The sequence below is a fragment of the Oryx dammah genome, unplaced genomic scaffold, assembly GCF_014754425.2.
Source record: "Oryx dammah isolate SB20612 unplaced genomic scaffold, SCBI_Odam_1.1 HiC_scaffold_13, whole genome shotgun sequence".
In the NCBI taxonomy this organism is placed as follows: Eukaryota; Metazoa; Chordata; class Mammalia; order Artiodactyla; family Bovidae; genus Oryx; species Oryx dammah.
Genome location: NW_024070197.1, coordinates 48,915,083 through 48,937,531, shown reverse-complemented (window position 1 = coordinate 48,937,531; position 22,449 = coordinate 48,915,083). Strand labels below are relative to the sequence as shown.

General features: G+C 36.5%; 1 protein-coding gene across 1 annotated transcript in view; it reads right to left on the bottom strand.

The window, feature by feature from the left end:
- Positions 1-22,449, bottom strand: part of ITFG1 (integrin alpha FG-GAP repeat containing 1) — a 285,005-nt gene that overhangs the window by 135,446 nt on the left and 127,110 nt on the right. Inside the window, exons 9-10 of the mRNA XM_040253601.1 lie at positions 18,684-18,778; positions 14,697-14,869 (exon numbers count right to left, since the gene is read on the bottom strand). Coding sequence (XP_040109535.1) covers positions 14,697-14,869; positions 18,684-18,778 — 268 coding nt within the window. The remainder of the gene's footprint in view (positions 1-14,696; positions 14,870-18,683; positions 18,779-22,449) is intronic.

The window sequence follows — 22,449 nt, the reverse complement described above, 5'->3', positions numbered from 1 at the left end:
TTTCAATTCTGTCAGGTTGGGAAATTGATTTCATACTATCAGTTTCTACCACCATTAGTCTAATTTATACAGCTGGTAAGAATTACAAACATAGAAGTTCAAAATCTTCCATGCTCTTGTAAAGGAACTCTGTTATTGCTACTGAGAGGTGATAAAACTTTGTGGGTGTTATTCTAGGAAGGAAGCTGATTAAAATGTCATAGAGTGGAAGTATATATTCCAGAATGCTTTTTCTTTTTCTAGTATCTTCCCCCAAATTATAAGAGGTAACTGTATATGTTGATGATTTAAAAGTTAATAAGCTTACTCTGCTTTATAAAAGTATCAGTTCATTTTAGCTGCTCAGTTGTGTCTGATGCTTTGTGACCCCATGGACTTAGGCAGCATGCCAGACTTACCTGTCCATTACCAGCATGGAGCTTGTTCAAACTCATGTCCAACTAGTTGATGCCATACAACCATCTTGTCCTCTATAATCCCTTTCTCCTGCCTTCAATCTTTCCCAGCATCAGGGTCTATTCCAATGAGTCAGTTCTTCCCATCAGTTGGCCAAAGTACTAGAGACTGACCTGCAGCATCAGTCCTTCCAATGAATATTCAGGGTTCATTTCCTTTAGGATGGACTGGTTTGCTCTCCTTGCAGTCCAAGGGACTCTCAAGAGTCTTCTCCAACACCACAGTTCAAAAGCATCAATTCTTCAGTGCTCAGCTTTCTTTGTGGTCCAACTCTCACATCCATACAGGACTACTGGAAAAACCATACCTTTGACTAGAAGGACCTTTGTTGGCAAAGTAATGTCTGCTTTTTAATATGCTGTCTAGGTTGGTCATAGCTTTTTTCCCAAGGAGCAAGTGTCTTAATTTCATGGTTGCAGTCACCATCTGAAGTGATTTTGGAGCCCAAGAAAATAAGTCTGTCACTGTTTCCATTGTTACCCATCTATTTGCCATGAAGTGATGGAGCCAGACGCCATGATCTTCGTTTCTTGAACGTTGGGTTTTTAAGCCAATTTTTTTGCTGTCCTATTTCACTTTCATCAAGAGGCTCTTCAGTTCCTCTTTGTTTTATGCCATTAGTTTGGTGTCATCTGCATATCTGAGGTTATTGATATTTCTCCCTGCAATCTTGATTCCAGCTTTTGCTTCATCCAGCCCAGCATTTTGCATGCTTTGCTCTGCATGTAAGTAAAATAAACATGGTGACATTAAACAGCCTTGACGTACTCCTTTCCCAATTTGGAACCAGTGTTGTTCCATGTCTAGTTCTACCTGTTGCTTCTTGATCTGCATACAGATTTCTCAGGAGGCAGGTTAGGTGGTTTGGTATTCCCATTTCTTGAAGAATTTTCCGTGGTTTGTTGTGATCTACACAGTTAAAGGCTTTAGTGTAGTCAATAAAGCAAAAGTAGATGTTTTTCTGGAATTCTCTTGCTTTTTTGATGATCCAGCAGATGTTGGCAATTTGATCTCTGGTTCCTCTGCCTTTTCGAAATCCAGCTTGAACATATTGAAGTTCATGGTTCATGTACTGTTGAAGCCTGTTGGAGAATTTTGAGCATTACTTGGCTAGCATGTGAGGTGAGTGCAATTGTGTGGTAGTTGGAACATTCTTTGGCATTGCCCTTTTTTGGAATTGGAATGAAAACTTGACTTTTTCCAGTTCTGTGGCTATTGCTGAGTTTTCCAAACCTACTGCCATACTGAGTGCAGCACTTTAACAGCATCATCTTTTAGGATTTGAAATAGCTCAGCTGGAGTTCAATCACCACTAGCTTTGTTTGTAGTGATGCTTCCTAAGGCCCACTTGACTTCTCACTCTAGGACGTCTGGATCTAGGTAAATGATCACACCATCGTGGTTTTTGTGTCATAAAGATCATTTTCATATAGTTCTTCTGTATATCGTTGCCATATCTTCTTAATATCTTCTGCTTCTGTTAGGTCCATACTGTTTCTATTCTTAATTGTGCCAATCTGCATGAAATGTTCCCTTGGTATGTAATTTTCTTGAAGAGATCTCTAGTCTTTCTCATTCTACTGCTTTCCTGTATTTCTTTGCATTGCTCACTTAAGGCTTTCTTATCTCTCTTTGCTATTCTTTGGAATTCTGCATTAAGATGGATATATCTTTCCTTTTGGATCTTCCCTGGTGGCTCAGACGGTAAAGCGTCTGCCTACGATGCGGGAGACCTGGGTTCAATCCCTGGGTCGGGAAGATCTCCTGGAGAAGGAAATGCAGCCCACTCCAGTATTCTTGCCTGGAAAATCTCATGGACGGAGGAACCTGGTTAGGCTACAGCCCATGGGGTCACAAAGAGTCGGACACGACTGGGATGCTGAGGAGGATCTTTCCTTTTCTCCTTTGCCTTTTGCTTCTCTTCTTTTCTCAGCTATTTGTAAGGCCTCCTCAGACAGCCATTTTGCCTTTTTGCATTTCTTCTTGGGGATGGTTTGGATCACTGCCTTCTGTACAATGTTATGAACCTCATCCATAGTTCTTCATCCATAGTTCCACCTATCAGATCTAATCCCTTGAATTTTTTGTCACTTCCACTGTGTGCTCATAAGGGGTTAGATTTACATCATAATGGAATGGTCTAGTGGTATTCCCTATTTTCCTCAATTTAAATCTGAATTTTGCAATAAGGAGTTCATGATCTGAGCCACAGTCAGCTCCTGGTCTTGTTTTTGCTGACTATATATAGAGCTGCTCCATCTTCGGCTGTAGAGAATTTAATCAATCTGATTTCAGTATTGACCATCTGGTGATGTCCATGTGTAGAGTCATCCCTTGTATTGTTGGAAGAGGGTGTTTGCTACGACCAGTGTGTTCTCTTGGCAAAAGTCTGTTAGCTTCTGCCCTGCTTCATTTTGTACTCCAAGGCCAAACCTGCCTGTTATTCCAGGTATCTCCTGACTTCCTACTTTTCCATTCCAGTCCCCTATGATGAAAAGGATATCTTTTTTTTGATGTTAGTTCTAGAAGGTCTTATAGGTCTCATATCATACTTATAGGTCTCAACCTCACACTTACAATAGTATAATTTTATATAAAATCAAAGTTAGCAATGTACTGATCAATTATATAGGAAATGCTTATTGGAATTTATCTTGGTAGCAACAGTGTAATAAAAGTAATGAAATTTATCAACATAGCATACACTCAAAAAAATTAGAATCCTATACTCTTCAGATTAGCAGGGAGGCTGGAGGAAAATAAAGAAATTTTCAGATCTGCAAAGTCTCAGAAAAATCTATAGACTCTCCTTGATAAACTTACTTGCCAATATACCCAGAAAAATAATAGATGAATCAAAGAAAGAATGGAAGATAGATGTGTTCAATGGTGATCAAAGAAACTAGTAAACTTTGTAGCCAACTGTAAATAATGGCAACAATAAAATGTGAAAATAAACATACATATAAATAGATGAGTCCTAAATGGCATCAACATGGTGATGACGTCACTGAATGAGAGAAAGGGTAGGGGAAAGAGAATTGAATGTCTGCTAAAAAGCTTAAGGACAGTTTGTCTCTAATAGTTCACTAAAAGATGTAACAACTATAATAGAAATAAGATTTATACAAATCATCTTAGGAACTAGAAAAGGAAGAGAAATTTGAATGATCCAAAAGAAGAAAAATAAGGAAAATGATGAATACAATGATAAAATGGCAAGGATAAATCAAGGCATATTTGACCACATAATAATATACTAATAATTAAAATAACAGTAGACGTTAGTTAGAACTTATGCTATGCTATGCCATGTGTGATGCAAGTTCTCATTTGATTCTCACAATAACCTCACAAGGTAGGTATTATTGTTTTTCTCATTAACAGATATTAAAACTGAGATAGACATGTTATTTGCCATGATCACACAGGTAATAACAGAGACAGAATTTGAATCTAGGCTCCACAGTACATGATTTTTATCCCCTAAATTATACTACTTTTTTGAATGGGTTATATCCTACTATTAAGAGACAGAGATTCATACATTCAGTTTTTAAAAATTCCCATCATATACTCCTTTCTTCACCTAACCTACAGCTTTGAAGATTCATCCATGCTGCTAACTATCCTTCTTCAGTAATTTATTATTATTTCTTATTGCCAAGCATAATTAAATTATATAAATATACCATGACTTGTTTATTTATTCTCTTGTTATGGACCTTTGTTTTGCTTCCAATTTGGTGCTACTGTGAATAAGATACTGTGAACATTCTTTTTTTTTTTTTTTTTTTCAGAGTTCTAGGACTTTTAATCTGTCCCAAAATTGCTGAAGCAAAAATCATGATAAAACATTCTGCTTTCCTTTACACCCCCCAACGCAAAAAAAAAAAAAAAAACTCCATAGGAAGAAAATTGTTTTGTACATGGGAAGAAACAATATAAATTCAAAACTTACAGATAAGGGTTAGCTCTATCACTCATTTCTTTAAAAAGTTTATACGAATATCCAGTCAACACCAACAGGGTTATCTCCCTTGAAATGTTATCTATACGGATTTCCAAGTAGACCACAGGGCTGTATACTGTCTTGGAATGTCCTCAGAAGGCTCTGTCATTGATCAGGTAACAGAGTAAAAACCCCAGAGTCCTTTCTTTCAAATGGAAGAGGGAGAGACAGGGATAGAAGAAACTATTCAAACTTTGTCTTCTTTCCTTGTGGCTTATGGTCTCCTCCTCCTCCTCTGCCTCCTCGGAAGCCTCCTCGCCCTCCAAAGCCTCCCCGGCCTCTGCCACCAAAGCCACCTCGGCCACCTCTGACTGTGAACATTCTTTCAGAATCTTTTTGTGAACTCAAAGTTTTAATTTCTTTTGCAAAAGAACCTAGAAATGAAATTGCTGGATCACAGGAAAGGTACATGTTTAATCTCATAAGAAACTGCAAGTTTTCCAAAATGGTTGTGCAATTTTACATTCTAAATAAACAATGTGTAAGAGTTCCAGTTGTTCTACACCCTTACCAACATTTGTGTCATTGCCTTGTTTACCTGCAACCATTCTGGGGGGTATTATCGAGTGTATCATATGGGTTTAACTGCATTGCCTTAATTATCAGTGATATTGGTTATCTTTTCATATGTTTACTGGCCACCTGTATACCTTTTCCACTGAAGTGCCTTAGTGGCTATGCAAAAAAAAGAATCAGTTGATCATAATATGTACAGCTGTATTTCTGGACTCAGACATTGATCTCTATATGTATTCTTATATACCTACCACAGTGTCTTCATTACTGCAGTTTCACAGGAAGTCTTAAAAGTCAGGCAGAAATGATTCCTCCATCTTGTTGTTTCTTCAAGCATTCTGACTAACCCATGTTTTAATTGAGCTAATGGACTTCCCTGGTGGCTCAGTGGTGAAGAAGTTGCCTGCCAAGTAGGAGATGCAGGTTTGGTCCCTGGGTCGGGAAGATCCCCAGGAGAAGGAAATGACAACCCAATCCAGTATTTTTGCCTGGGAAATCCCATGGACAGAGGAGCCTGGTGGGCTATAGTCCATGAGGTCATGAAAGAATCAGACATGATCTGGCAACTAAACAACAAAATCGAGCTAATCTAGTTTTTCACATATAAATATCAGAATGAGAATATACATTTCTTCAGAAGTGAATGGGGAATTTGATTGAAATTGTGTTCAATTTATAGATCAAATTGGATAAATAAAATATAAATATACAGATAAAGCTGAAAGATCAAGAAAGTCTGTTCTCTACAGAGAATATTGAGTTATCAGTTCAGTTTAGTTCAGTAGCTCAGTCGTGTCCGACTCTTTGTGACCCCATGAATTGCAGCACGCCAGGCCTCCCTGTCCATCACCAGCTCCCGGAGTTCACTCAGATTCATGTCCATCAAGCTCTATACTGATGTGTAAATATGATATGTCCCTTTTTTGGGGGGGGGCCTTTTTAAATTACTCTCAGTAATATTCTGGGATTCAAAAACAGGTACAACTGAATTTTGTTGATAGAAATCAAAACACTGGGTACGACGAGGCTGTGTATTAACTAAGGTCATAGAAATGTTTTACATTTTGACTGGAGTACTGGGTACACAGATGTAAACATTAGCAAAATTCATCAAATTGTACATTTAACATTTTTGCATTTTATTGAGTGTGAAATTTTCCAAAATAAAATGCCATATAAAAACTAAAATGGGTGGAAATGTATGCAGAGTACATGTTAAGAAAAAGAAACAGGATAGAGATTATGTACTGTGCTATGGTTAGTCGCTCAGTCATGTCCAACTCTTTGCAACCCCATGGACCCAGATCCACTGCATTGCAACCTGGATTTGATCCCTGGGTTGGGAAGATCCCCTGGAGAAGGCAACAGCAACCCACTCCAGTATTCTTTCCTGGAGAATTCCAGGGATAGAAGAGCCTGGCAGGCTACAGTCCATGGGTCGTAAAGAGTCAGACATGACTGAGTGACTTTGACTCACTCACTCTCCTGCATTGCAGCTGGAATTTTTTTACCATCTGAGCCATGAGGGATGCCCAAGAATACTGAAATGGGTAGCCTATTCCTTGCCCAGGCTATCTTCCAGACCCAGGAATTGAACAGGGTCTCCTGCATTTTAGGTGGATTATTTACCAGCTGAGCTACCAGGGAAGCCCAGAGATTACAGTATGACAAAAACAACAACAACGAAGAAGAATTCAAAGCAAAAAGCATTAAAAAGAAAAAAGGAAAGAAATAAAATGGATAGTTCACAATTAAAAAAAGAAGTCAGAGGACAAACCCTGACGCACCTAGTAATCAAGGTTGCAAGTCCATAAATTAAAAATTGATGAAGAACCTGACAACCGTATACTTCCATAGCAGAGGATTAATATACCTTTAAAAATAGATAAAAACATATAAGGGTACATAGAAGACTTAAATAACACAACTAACACAAATGATATTCAAATAACCATTCATTCAGTTATCTATCAAACTATCAGAAAACTCTCAACGAGTTTTGAAAAGTATTGCACAAGACAGTTCAATATTTGCAATGCAATAACCTTAATGAACAATAAAAAAATAGACCCAAATAGTAAGAAAACAACAAAAAACAACTCCCCAAACATATTCATATGAACATTTCAAAAGCCTTCCAAAATAATGTGTAGGTTAAGAGAAATTTCAAATAAATACAAAAGAAGAGAACAATAAAACCACTAATTATCAAAATACATGGTTTGAGTCCAAGTACATAGAAAATAGTCTTAAAATCATTTATTAAAAAATAAGAAAATGGGAGAAATTCTATTAAGTATTCAATGAAATAAACTAAAAGAAAAACAAAAATAAATCTAAAGAAAGCAAAAAAGGGAAGGAATTAAATATAGAACCAGAAATAAAATATTTAGGAAAAAACCCATGTTATCATTGAAAATAGGAGTAATTTTAAAAGCAACTATAATAACAACAAAAACACAGATATGAATGAAATAATAGAATAGCCTTAATTCTGATGAATAAAATATAACAGGTAAATAACATTACAAACACGAAGGGCCTACACCTATGGATTCAAAGGAAATGTAAAAATTATAGAAGAATCCAACATCATGACAATAAACTCAATATGCAGGTGTAATTATTGAGAGATTGATTAAAACTAATTGCCAATAAATAATATTTAATATATATTCTTTTAGGAATTAACAGAGACTGCCAGTGCTTTATCATCTACATAATTTTTTCCCTAATAATTAATTAGTGGATCTTGTTTCATTTTAATATGTGATAAAAAATTGTAATATGAGATTCACTAGGGCAGAAGAATAGGCAACCTTATTGTAGAAAAATTTTATCTTTACAAATTTCAACTACTGAAGCTAAAATCGGTTTGTGAGTAAAACCAATTGTGAGTAAAGGTTAGTTAACATAGTTCTTCAGTGATTAAATAGTATGAGTTCTTCAGTGATGAAGTATCCAGGATACGATTTCAAACACATTGTAAATTTTTTATTCTGCCATATCATTTTGGGCTAATTTAGTATTTTGCTTTATTTGAGGTATAGAAGCTACTGAATAAGAGTGTAATCAGAAGTAGTGTAAAAATGAAAGTAAATTTAAGCCTGATAAGATATTCTATATTGTAATAACTGATTTTAAAAAATCACATATTGAATGTTTCTGGAGGCTTTATAATAATTTACTTAGGAGGAAGTAATACACTTTATTAAGTCCAAAGTATGTGAATATGATTCTTGTGTTCAGTATCTTTACTAATTTTGAAAAAGAAACATTTTACAAAAACAACCTTGCTCTACCCCTTTGTATAATTCTATAAAACACCCTAAGCAAATTTATTAAAATACTCTTCAGTCTTCAATAAGCTGTGAATGCAGATAACTTCCTACCCAGTGTTATTATTCATTAACTAAGGGTTAGTTACTGATTTAGATTCTAAGACTTAGTAATCTAGGTTGTAATGTTAGAAACAGGCTGTCCTCCCATTTGAAGTAATCATTTGAAGAGATGGAAATTATGTGACTTAGCCTACCAAGATTTATTCTGTGAATGTTTTTTCTTTTATTGTAAATTAGAAAGTCTGTTACATCTTCACATTCATGGAAGAGACTGTGATTAACTTCATTTAAAAAAGATTATGGTGAAGCATTTGAAGTGTAAAACATAAAATTAGTAACATATTGGATTTAATTAAAAACCATGATAAATCCTGTTATATTTCATAATAAAAATGAAAAATAGCAGTGGCTAGAAATGGAAAAGTGGATACAGGCATCTGTACCATCAATCTCCTTACCTACTAAAGTAGAACACCTGAAACAAAATAGAGCCTTTTTTTTGGTAACTCAGGGTATCAATATGAACTTAAATTATTCTAAAAAGCTGAGGGTCAAGATGAAAATGCAGATTATACTGAATAGGTTATTAGCTAATATCTGCAAAAGTGCCCAGTAATTCTTTTTTACAGAGTTCCAGATCCCAACCTGTTTCTGGTTATCTTTCAGTCTTTCATAAGGGTAGCTTGAATGTGTACCCCAACACACCCAAATTATACCTCTGGTTTCCGAATTAACAAAACACAAATTAACTAACAAAAGAGAACACATGCTTGTACATAATCAATCTCCTCTAACCACTACTGTTTAGTTGCTAAGTCGTGTCCAACTCTTTTACGATCCCATGGAGTGCAGCCTGCCAGGCTCTCCTGTCCATGGGATTTCCCAGGCAAGAATACTAGACTGCGTTGCTGTTTCCTTCACCAGGGAATCTTCGCAAACTGGGTACTGAACCTGTGACTCCTCCATTGTTAGCCTGACTCATTAGCCCTGAGCCACCTGGGAAGCCCTTCTGACAGCGACTCTCAGAAAGCTTATGGGTTTTATTTATTTGTCCTTAGCTTGCTCCTTTTTTCTCTTGTCAGAGTGACCTTTACTGTCTGCCCAAATCATCATCTTCAACCTTTGTTAAAAATGTATTATTTTGATTATCTACTACTTCCTTCTAAATTTTTTTCTTACAGGGAAATGAAAATGATTTAGATTCTGTAAGCTTTGAGTCCTGACTGCAAATGTGAGATCTTGGACAAGTAGTCTGACTTATGTGAGACTATTTCCATATTTGAGCTTCCCTGGTGGCTCATCTGGTAAAGAATCTGTCTTCAATGTGGGAGACCTGGGTTTGATCCCTGGGTTGGGAAGATTCCCTGGAGAAGGGAACAGCTACCCACTCCAGTATTTACCAGATAATACCATCCTATAGAAATTATTGTGAACTAATATGCATGAAAACACTTTATAAACTAAAGCCCTTTTCTTTATTCCTGGCATTAAGTGATAAGGAATATATTGCATTTATTGATTTACCCTATACACAAAATTAAAAAATTATAAAAACAGAATTATTATTAGCTTAACAGCATACTATGGAATAATCTCATTTTAACTTTGCTCTTCTTCTTTCAAAAAAAAAAAAAAAAAAGAAAATTCAGACAAGTAAGATAAGATGACTACACACAGAAGATTACAGTAAACACAAGGCAACTGAGTGGCAGTAGGGCATCCAAGGGAAAAACCACGGTTTTCAGTCAGTGGTGTCACAGATGTAAAAGTGGCTTATCTCAGACCACGCTGTTTCGTTTAGAGTCACTTGCTGCCTCTATTGACACTGACATTGAAATCGCTCAGTCCTGTCCAACTCTTTGCGACCCCATGGATTGTAGCCTACCAGGCTCCTCCGTCCATGGAATTTTCCAGGCAAGAGTACTGGAGTGGGTTGCCATTTCCTTCTCCAGGGGATCTTCCCAACCCAGGGATTGAACTCAGGTCTCTCTTATTGTAGGGAGACGCTTTACCATCTGAGCCACCAGGGATTAACAGAGAGATTTTTCATGTAATATGATTTTAAAGGTTAACTTTAAACAATTAAGACCTTTAATAAAAAATAAAAAACAAACATAGGCCCAAACAGCAACTCTCCTCTGAAAACAAAAAAATACAAGTTTACAAAACACAGTTTTAGAACTTCTTTTCATGAAATACATAATGTGGATTTTTAGTCTTATCTGTGTAGTTAATCTCTAATTTTCAAAATCTGCAGAAAAAAAGAATTCTCCAGGTAGCAGCCCTTGAAAATATAAACTGCAACCCTGTACTACTTCTTAGCAATACAGCAGTCCTGAAATCAGTTAAAAGTTATAAAATGCTTTTCCAACAAAATTTGAATAGTAGAAAAGGATTATAATGCACACTATGTCTTATTTTCCTTCTTTTATGTTTCAAAGAATGTATTATGCTGAATTCTCCTAGACACGCATCTCTCAAGTATAGGACTCTTTCTCATCTAGTGATTTAATGAACACTGAGCTGCACTGAAATCTATCCTTCAGTTCTCATCTATCCTAAAAGAACAAAAAAGAAACCCTGGGCTTTAAACAGCTGCTTTTATAAAAGCTCCAGGAATCTACGACTGCCTTATCCTTAATGCTCCCTATAGAGACACAGTGCCCACTGCTGAATTAGCTGCTGGTATCACCATGATTATTATTACGTGCTTCCCTGGTGGCTCAATGGTAAAGAATCCACCTGCCAATGCAGGAGACACATGAGATGTGGCTTTGATCCCTGGGTCAGAAGATCCCCTGGAGAAGGAAATGATAACCCACTCCAGTATTCTTGCCTGGGAATACCATGGAGAGAGGAGGCTGGTGTGCTACAGTCCATGGGGTCCCAAAGAGTTGGACACAATGCATACAAATTCAATTCACTGTCATTATCACTGAATGGTAAAGGTAAGTTAAATATTTGATGGCTTGAAGGAGAAAATGTTGATAAAAAAAACTTTTATGACAAAATAGAGATTGCTTGCATGTTTTTCTAAGAATAAGTAATCATGGACTTAAATGAATTTGAGATGTAATTTCTTATTCTTTTGAATAGGGTAAATGTCCAAATTAAAGCAATTTTTACATTTCTTTGCTTTTATAGGGCACTATATATTTAAATAGATAAAAATAGATTTAAGGGCCTAGATCTGATAGATAGAGTACCTAATGAACTATGGAATGAGGTTCGTGACATCGTACAGGAGACAGGGATCAAGACCATCCCCATGGAAAAGAAATGCAAAAAAGCAAAATGGCTGTCTGGGGAGGCCTTACAAATAGCTGTGAAAACAAGAGAAGTGAAAAGCAAAGGAGAAAAGGAAAGATATAAGCATCTGAATGCAGAATTCCAAATAGCAAAAAGAGATAAGAAAGACTTCTTCAGCAATCAATGCAAAGAAATAGAGGAAAAGAACAGAATGGGAAAGACTAGAGATCTCTAGAGATACCAAGGGAACATTTCATGCAAAGATGGGCTCGATAAAGGACAGAAATGGTATGGACCTAACAGAAGCAGAAGATATTAAGAAGAGATGGCAAGAATACACAGAAGAACTGTATAAAAAGATCTTCATGACACAGATAATCACGATGGTGTGATCACTCATCTAGATCCAGACATCCTGGAATGTGAAGTCAAGTGGGCCTTAGAAAGCATCACTACGAACAAAGCTAGTGGGGGTGATGGCATTCCAGTTGAGCTATTTCAAATCCTAAAAGATGATGCTGTGAAAGTGCTGCAGTCAATATGCCAACAAATTTGGAAGATTCAGCAGTGGCCATAGAACTGGAAAAGGTCAGTTTTCATTCCACCAAAGAAAGGCAATGCCAAAGAATGCTCAAACTACCGCACAGTTGTACTCATCTCACATGCTAGTAAAGTAATGCTCAAAATTCTCCGAGCCAGGCTTCAGCAATACGTGAACCATGAACTTCCTGATGTTCAAGCTGGTTTCAGAAAAGGCAGAGGAACCAGAGATCAAATTGCCAACATCCGCTGGATCATGGAAAAAGCATGAGAGTTCCAGAAAAACATCTATTTCTGCTTTATTGACTATGCTAAAGCCTTTGACTGTGTGGATCACAACAAACTGTGGAAAATTCTGAGAGAGATGGGAATACCAGACCACCTGACCTGCCTCTTGAGAAACCTGTATGCAGGTCAGGAAGCAACAGTTAGAACTGGACATGGAACAACACACTGGTTCCAAATAGGAAAAGAAGTATGCCAGGGATGTATATCGTCACCTTGCTTATTTAACTTACAGGCAGAATACATCATGAGAAACGCCGGACTGGAAGAAACACAAGCTGGAATCAAGACTGCTGGGAGAAACATCAATAACCTCATATATGCAGATGACACCACCCTTATGGCAGAAAGTGAAGAGGAACTAAACAGCCTCTTGATGAAAGTGAAAGAGGAGAGTGAAAAAGTTGGCTAAAAGCTCAAAACTCAGAAAACGAAGATCATGGCATCCAGTCCCATCACTTCATGGGAAATAGATGGGGAAACAGTGGAAACAGACTTTATTTTGGGGGGCTCCAAAATCACTGCAGATGGTGACTGCAGCCATGAAATTAAAAGACGCTTACTCCTTGGAAGAAAAGTTATGATCAACCTAGATAGCATATTCAAAAGCAGAGACATTACTTTGCTGACTAAGGTCCATCTAGTCAAGGCTATGGTTTTTCCAGTGGTCACGTATGGATGTGAGAGTTGGACTGTGAAGAAGGCTGAGCGCCGAAGAATGGATGCTTTTGAACTGTGGTGTTGGAGAAGACTCTTGAGAGTCCCTTGGACTGCAAGGAGATCCAACCAGTCCATTCTGAAGGAGATCAGCCTGGGATTTCTTTGGAAGGAATGATTGTAAAGCTGAAACTCCAGTACTTTGGCCACCTCATGCAAAGAGTTGACTCATTGGAAAAGACTCTGATGCTGGGAGGAATTGGGGGCAAGAGAAGGGGACGACAGAGGATGAGATGGCTGGATGGCATCACTGACTCGAGGGACGTGAATCTGAGTGAACTCCGGTAGTTGGTGATAGACAGGGAGGCGTGGCGTGCTGCGATTCATGGGGTTGCAAAGAGTAAGACACGACTGAGCGACTGAACTGAACTGATATATTTAAAAGGAAGAAAAATCACATTCAACTCGGAGATTTCTTTTGGTTCTATCAGATGTGCTTCACACATAGGTGATGAGTGGTATATACTACTCTGCATTACAGAGCATGATGCTCATATCTGTGGAAAATTCTGTAAATATAACTCAGAGTGACTATAAAATCAAATTGAGGTTCTCAGAAAAGTTTAAGTACAGATTCTTCATAATTTTATATAAATATTTAGGGATAATCACTATAATGTATGGTTTCCTAAAAATCACATTTCTAGATAACATTGTTTTATGTTGAAATTAACAATAGTTTGGTGTTTTTCCCCAACAGTTGATTACATTATGAGCCGGGTAGTAAATGTGTGCTGAATCATCACAAATTCCAGAGTCAAAAAATGAATTAATGCTCAGAAGGAATATTATGGATGATTTAAGAGGCAAGAAAGAATAAAGAGTAAGAAACACAACTAACTGTAATATGAAAAATACAATAAAGCATTAAAATTTTAGAAGAGTCATATTAATGGAATCTGCCAAGAACAGAGTGTGAATTTAACTACATTGGTTTAGCTACTGGTACTTCTATTTAAGGTGAAAAAGTAGCAACAACATTCAAAATTACTGATAATGCAATAAATGTACTAAACAATTTGTATTTACAAATATTATCAACAGTCATGTCTAAATTCTTGATACCATTATAAAACAAGTAATAGTAAGGCAACATTCACTGATAGTACAAGTCAGCATATGGTAAGTATCATGTTAATGTCTTCATTTATTTTTAACTCACCTTTTTCCACCACAACTCCATGACAGAGGTACAATTATTACTCTCAATGAGGGGTTTAGGTAAGCTGCCCAACCCACACAGGTGCTAAATGGCTGGACTGAGTTAAGCCTAGTCTGAACTCTTGACATCCATAGTCTTTAGACTCAAAATGTAACTGAGTTATTTGCTTATAAAAATTTTGACCTTTTAAAGACCAAGTTTGTTGAGTGAAAATATGCCTTTCACTGTTCTATAAAATAGAACAAGAACAGGTATTCTAAGCAGCTGGGAGAAGTTCAGGGACCATGTGAAAAATAGAAACTGAACTTATCGTGTTCCTTATTTAAGGGACTGTACCTTATTTAGGTGCTATTCAGGTATAATGTGTCATAGTGAAGATATTTTATACATATTTCTCCTTTTGACTTAATTTCCATACCTTCCAGATGTATTCTTCAGTATGGCAAGAGCATCTGGATAGCCATCCATGTTGTAATCTCCAATATGAAGGGTAATTGGAATCGGTATTTCAGTTGGTTGCTGTTCATGCACAAATGGCACAAAGCCCCAGAGTGTACCCTTACTGCTAAAATCCTGTAGGACAGGAATCCACTGTGGATTAAGAGAAAAAAAATTAGATTTTATAGTCATTTTAGAAAAAAAAAATCACCATTTGTAAAACAAATGATCCACAAAAAATCCTCAAGATATGTATCATCTTTCTTAAGTTGTATCTCTGCAAAATGGCAGAGTATTACAATTTACTTTGATAAATAGGTAACTGACACTCTAAAAAAATAAGTCTACCTTAAAATTTATCAGTAGTCATCTTTCCTTGAAGTAGCATATAGAACCTTAAAAAGTTTTTCACAGAATATGGAATCTTAGGATTGAACTGATGTTATCAAACATTTAGTTGAACCGTCCATTTAAAAATGTGTGCTGGGGACTTCCCTGGTGGTCCAGTGGTTAATAATCCACCCTGCAATGCAGGGACATTGGTTTAATCCCTGGTCTGGAAAGATTCCCACATGCCGCAGGGCAACTAAGTCTGTGAGCCACAACCACTGAGCCTGTGTGCTCTAGAGCCTGTGCTCTGCAACAAGAGAAGCCAACACAAGGAGAGGCCCATGCACCACAACTAAAAGTAGGCCCCGTTTTCTGCACATAGAGAAAGGCTGTGTGTAGCAATGGAGACCCAATGCAGCTAAGAAAAAAAATAAATGAATAAACAGAATATGTGTTGAGTGAAAGTATAAACGTAAATGAGTACTTTAAAAATTGTAGTATCTAACACTGGTGTCCTTTGGAAGGACCCGTTTAGGAAGAAAATTAGAACATGACAGAGTCTTCCCTGTTCTTCTGCTCTGCCTCTTACACATGGTGACTTGAGTCACCACACTCAGAAACAAGCAGCTCTGAGGCTTCCCAAACAACACTAGCCCTGACAAGCTGTCCCAGCCCAGGAGAATGAGCTTTGTTGCCAAAACAGCTGGAAGCTACATTTTACATAAATTCTTTATTTCTCTACTGATTATGATGAAGAAAACACAGAGAATAGGTTCATTTCAAAATGAGCTTTGGTAAAGCCTGTTCTCTTCTGAATGCCCAAATCTTTACTTTCAACAACCTAATGTAAACTAAAAATCTGAAGACTGGAAATCAATACATGAAAATTAGAGATGTGTCCACAACTAGCAAGAGCATAGGTACTGGCACATAACCTAAAGATGTCTAAATAGAAGCAGGTTCAGCTGGCTTGAAATGACAGGAGGTCAAACATGCCCACAGATATTTTTTTCCTTGTAAGCAGGTGGCTCATATACGTGGGTTCAAGCCAAACTACATAAAAAGTGAATTCTTGAAAAGTGTTTAGTACATAGAACATTCCAAACATTTTCTACGTATTCAAAGAAAGCATAGTTTGCCAAGGAAAATGGAAAAATATGGCTTAACTATAAAGGCACATTTATAGAAAACAAGCAGCTTAAAAAACTGATATGCATCTAATCAAATTTTCAATCTTTCTTAAAGCAAAAGTATTGTATATCATCAAAATGTTTTAACATTTCACATGACTGAAAAAAACTGCTGCTTTTATTTTGGAAGAGGATGAGAAATTTCACAAAATGTCGAGTTATCTCAAGTTTCTAAAGAGGATGACAGTTTATTAATGAGGATAAAGTACTTCTGTTAAGGTAAATGTATTAAGGTCTAAGAAGTAAAAAGATTTTTCATTAACGTGACATTCTTAACAGTCAACAAAGAACTGTGACATTTATCTTCCCACAGAGAGATGACTGCATAATTTGAAAATATAGTAGTCTGTCACTTGAAGACAGGCTGCAATTACTAGGTATACTTACAGCTATGAACCAATGATGAGTTTCTTGACCTAATATTTTCAGTGATTTAAAACTTTCAAAAAATTCAAGATAATACAGATTATGGGTTTAAGAGTTAAACGTTTTTAGAATGTTCACTATAGGAATATTTGAAGATTTGCTTTCTCTAGTGTCTCAGTATGAAAGGTGATACTTCCTACCCATAAGGGCTATAAAAATCAAGATGTCATTCTATCATTTTTTTACCCCAAAATAGAAAATATAATTAATTCTCCTACTGTATTACTGGTTTCCTTTCAGGTGTTATCAATATTGAAAAATTCTCAATGTCATAAGCTATCATTCCCACATTAATTTTTTTTTATCATTCCCACATTAATTCTCTGCTGGGACTATCAGATTTTGAATTGTTTCCCAACAAGCTACAGGAATAAAGTTGACATAAAAGAACAAAATAGATCTAGACATCACAGATAAAAACTAGATTAGCCTTGAAACTAGATACAGTGTTCTTCTACATAATTCTTTATTATAGTTATAGTGTCTTACCACATTCCCAGCATATAAAAGGCTAACAGATCATATAATTGCAGATCAATAATGGGTTTCTTGGGACTTTGCTAGTGGTCCAGTGATTAAGAATCTGCCTTAATTCAGGGGACGTGGGTTCAGTCCCTGGTTGCGGAAGTAAAATCCCACATGCCACAGAGCAAGTAAGCCCACATTTCACAACTAGAGAGTTTGTGCGCTGCAACAGAAGATCCTGCATGCCACAACTAAGACCACACACAGTCAAATAAATAAATATTAAAAAAAGGAATGGGTTTTCTTTATGAGAAATCATTACAACACATTCAATTGCAGTACTTTTTCTCTGAGTAAATCAACAAAAATAGACTTAAATGCATTTTATTAAGTTAAAATGGAGGAGGAGTGTTGGTTGTCATACAGAAAGTAAGGTGCCACGTCTGAGCCTGAGAATTATACTCAAAGACAAACTAATGGGAGAAAAGCTGATATGAACACAAGAGTCCTCCTAAGGAGAATGAAGACTTTACTTGGGTTCAAAATTGGGAAAGAGGTATGACAAGGCTGTATATTGTCACCCTGCTTATTTAACTTATACACAGAATACATCATGTGACTCACAAGCTGGACTGTTGAGAGAAATATCAACAACCTCACATATGCAGATGATACCACTCTAACGGCAGAAAGCAAAGAGGAACTAAAGAGCCTCTTGATGCAGGTGGAAGAGGAGAGTGAAAAAGGTGGTTTAAAACTTAACGTTCAAAAAACAAAGATCAAGGCATCCGATCCCATCACTTCATGGCAAATAGAAGGGGAAAAAGTGGAAACAGTGACAGATTTTATTTTCTTGGGCTCCAAAATCACTGTGGACGGTGACTTTAGCCATGAAATTAAAAGAGACTTGTTCCTTGGAAGAAAAGCTATGACAAACCTATACCGAATATTAAAAAGCAGAGACATCACTTTTCCAACAAGGGCAGTATACTCAAAGCTATAGTTTTTCCAGTAGTCATGTATGATAAGAGTTGGACCACAAAGATAGCTGAGTGCCAAAGAAAAGATGCTTTCAAACTGTGGTGCTGGAGAAGACTCCTGACAGTCCCTTGGACCTCAAGGAAATCCAACCAATCAATCCTAAAGGAAATCAGTCCTGAATATTCATTGGAAGGAATGATGCTGAAGCTGCAATACTTTGGCTACCTGATGCTAAGAGCCAACTCATTGGAAAAGACCCTGATACTGGGAAAGATTGAGGGCAGGAGGAGAAGGGGGCAGGAGAGAATTGATGTGGTTGGATGGCATCACTGACTCAATGGACCTGAGTGTGAACAAACTGAGAAGACAGTGAAGGACAGGAAAGCCCATCATGTTGTAGTTCATGGAACTGCAAAGAGTCAGTCACGACTTAGTGACTGAACAACAAAGTTAAAATGAGGAAGAAAACTTATTTTTGTTTTTTCTCTTTTCTGATTCTTCAAATACTTTTCTAACCTCTGAAATTGTTTTCCGAGATTGTAACCTTACTTACATTAAAAAACAAGTAGATATACCTGCTTTGCTCCAGATCTTGCTAAGTAAATGATACTTTTCTGGCAGTTTTTGTCTTCACAACCGGGCAGTAAATGATCCATGTTTCCATCTCCATCTGCCAAAAGAAACTTAAAAAGTTCATTATTGGCCACAAAATGGTGCTCTTGTATAACAGATTACATTTCCTATCTGTTCAAAGTCTGTATCACTCTAGACAAACTGAGGAATCTGATGACGCATGGTTTTGTAGTTTATGTGATTCAATTAAAGAATTACTCTGGCCCTTGCTATCTGTTACCTGGACCGTGACTGGTCTTAAACTGCTCACTTTTCTTTGGTTAAATATTTACCCAATGTTGGAAAAACACCTTATTTCAAGGCTTTAATGTTAAAATCATCACTTAATGTAGCTTGTGACAGTTATCATTGCTGCCATGGGAGGAAACTAAGCATGTCAATAGTAACCCATTATTATTTGCCTTATTTTGGATGTCTTTACATACACTTGTAAGTGCCTTTTATACAGCACAAATTTCAAGAGTTATAAAGCTTTCTGCTGTCTAGATTCTAAAAAGAACCAGTATATTTTTATCGATAAAAAAGCAAATGAAGGGAATACACATGTCATTTCCAACTGGCTGATTTTTAAACAGCTGCACAATGGTCTGTAAAGACCTTTGACTTCCAGAGATGATGTTACTGAGGAACTTGGAGTCATTTCCTCTAGTGCTCCCTCCTATCTATGGCCCCTCCCTGATGGAAGTTTACAAATTTTGATGTCATAGAGTTAAATCTCTACAGGGACATTCACACAATGAAGTAATCATGTAGCTTTTAAATTTAGGGCCTTATTTTGTATTTCTTTGGAATAAATATGGATTTATTTGCAATGGTTTAATGTATCATCTAATGTGTGACAAGGTAGTAGTACCTTCACTTGGAAGGCTATATGTTAACAATAAAAGAAGTCCTTCTTTGTGTAGGTTTAACTATCAACATTAAGAGATATATATAACTAAAACAAGTCTATCAAGTATCCAATAATGTATTCAAAAGGAAAAAAAAAATTTAGGTTGTGTGAGAAGAAAATCTAGCCAACGGAAGCTGACCTCAGCAAGGAAAAGGGATATCATAGTGAAAAATGAGTTTCTTTGATTTAATTTCATGGTTTAATTACTTATGATTCTCATAGGTCATACTCTGTTGGATAACAAACCCTTACGTATAGGAGTGTAACACTAAATAAAACAGTTGAGTTAATAACGGAAGTACAGAAAATCTCTTTTAATAACGGAGGTACAGAAAATCTCTGTGATATGGCAGTAGTACATCTGAACTATTGTGAAAGCAGTTGAGAGAGAGATGCAACTCTAGGCAGGAATACTTGGAAAGGAGAAGGCTTTCCAAGGACATAAACATATATCATAGTTAGAAAAAAAACAAACCAGGAGCTCGCCAAGTAAGAATTAAATGCAAAATGTGATTTATAAACTGGGTCTAGCATGTCACAGGCTTCATTAAAAGCCAAATCATTTTATTGTGATTATTCTGGGACTAATCAGAAGAAGACAGTTAATAAGTCTCTGTCTTTCATTTTTACCCCAAAGGGAAAATACTCAGATTAGATTCTGATTTACACTTTTCCTTTCTCCTAGTTTCTCTTTCTTCCAAGTAGTTTCCTATTTCCCCAAGTATTCTGGCCATGAATTGGCTGAAATTTAATACTGGCAAATAACCTCTGTTAAACATATAACTAACTCACATCATAACATCATAAACATGCCTTTTTGTAAGAATTATCAGTAATATTTTATAGATATGGCCATAGAAATCTAGAACTCTATCAAAGAAGGTGCTCCTTATGCTGACTCTTTAAGTGCTATTTTTTGCTACTTATCACTTAACACTTCCTCAGTGACAGAAAAGGTTTCTGAGATTCCAACTTCATGTCCTAAGGAAATTTTCTCTCTCTTAAAGGCAACAAACTTTTAAATTCCACGTTTCACTTTTCTACATTAAAAAAACCCTTTTTTATTTGTAAATTATTTAAGCTTAAACTTGAAGAATAAAAGTAGTACAAAAAGTCCTGAACACATTTTAATCAGATTGACCTGTTAACATTTTATGCCATTTATTTGATCATTTGTGTGCTCTGTGAAATCATTTTTTTTTCTGAACCATAATTATATACATTATACCCTCTCACCCATAAATACTTTAGTGTGCATTTCCTATGAATACGGATATTCTCTTAAACAACCACAGTACAACTATTAATTCACACAGACAATCTTATCTATTGTACTATATCTATATTCCAGTTTCATTCATTGACCTAATAATGTCATCTGTAGCATTTTTGACCCTCTAACATAGGATCTAGAGTCTGGGAGTAGAACTGCATTTAGTTGTTATTTTTGCTGTGTTTTTCAGTTGTTAAGTCATTTCCAACTCTTTGCGACCCCATGGACTGCAGCATGCCAGGCTCCTCTGTCCTCCACTGTCTCCCCGAGTTTGGTTATATTGATGTCCATGGACTCAGTGATGCTAACCATCTCATCCTCTGCTGCCCTCTTCTCCTTTCACTTTCAATTTTTCCCAGCATCAGGATATTTTCCATGGAGTTGGCTCTTCGTACCAGGTGGCCAAAGGATTGGAGCTTCAGCTTCATCATCAGTTGTTCCAATGAATATTCAGTCCTTCCAGTATATTGGTTGGATCTCCTTGCAGCTATTTTTAATCTCCTTTAACCTAGAATATTTTCATAGCCTGTGTCTTTTACAATCTATATATCTTTTTTGTTTTTAAACCTCAGATGACAGAATTTCTTACTTTTTTAGTAAGTTATTATGCCTGAGGAAGAAAGTAGTTTCAGGAAAATATTTCATATGAGTCGGAGGCACAAGGCTAGGAACTAGTAACATGCAAATTCTCTGAAAAATAATGTGACTATGAGGAAAGTCATGCTGATAGAGGTACCACTCTGTGAACTTAGCACACATTTCTTAAAGAAGTCCCAGGAATTATTAGCTTCAAACTGTCTTTTCCTCAGGATTTCAGCATGTTACATATCTCAAGTTTCTTTGAGAGATAAATTACTTCTCAAAGGTTCAAGTGAAATTGTAACAGAAGGAATCACATTTTGATTCATTCATTTTATAAAATGTGACATAAAATTTGGCCTTTTGAAGGTCAGGACTGCTAGAGACTAAAGTTCACACTAACCACATGTTAATTTCCATCTGATGTTAACCTTAACCAAATTTCAAACGAAATTATTCTCTAAAACAGATAATTTTAATGAGATAGATATGATTCAAACTGACTTTCCCCAAAATTTTAATTTTAAAATCAAGAAAACACTAAAATAGTTTTCATCAAAATAGGCTATAATGAATTTTGATGTAATAATTTCTCTGGTTTTAATTAAGCAGAGGACAAAGATATATATGAGCAAGGGTCACATTTATGTTTCCTCTTAAACATTCATAACATTTTCAGTATCTTGAAATGAACTGACCTGTGATATCATTGAATCAAATTACAACTCATTATTCTGGCCCCAGATTACCCATTAACACTGTAAACCACAGGTTCTTTAATGCAGTATTCCCAAAGTATGGTTCCCAGTCCCACAGACAGCATCACCTAGGAACTTACTGCTGCTGCTGCTGCTAAGTCACTTCAGTCGTGTCCAACTCTGTGCGACCCCATAGATGGCAGCCCGCCAGGCTCCTCTGTCCCTGGGATTCTCCAGGCAAGAACACTGGAGTGGGTTGCCATGTC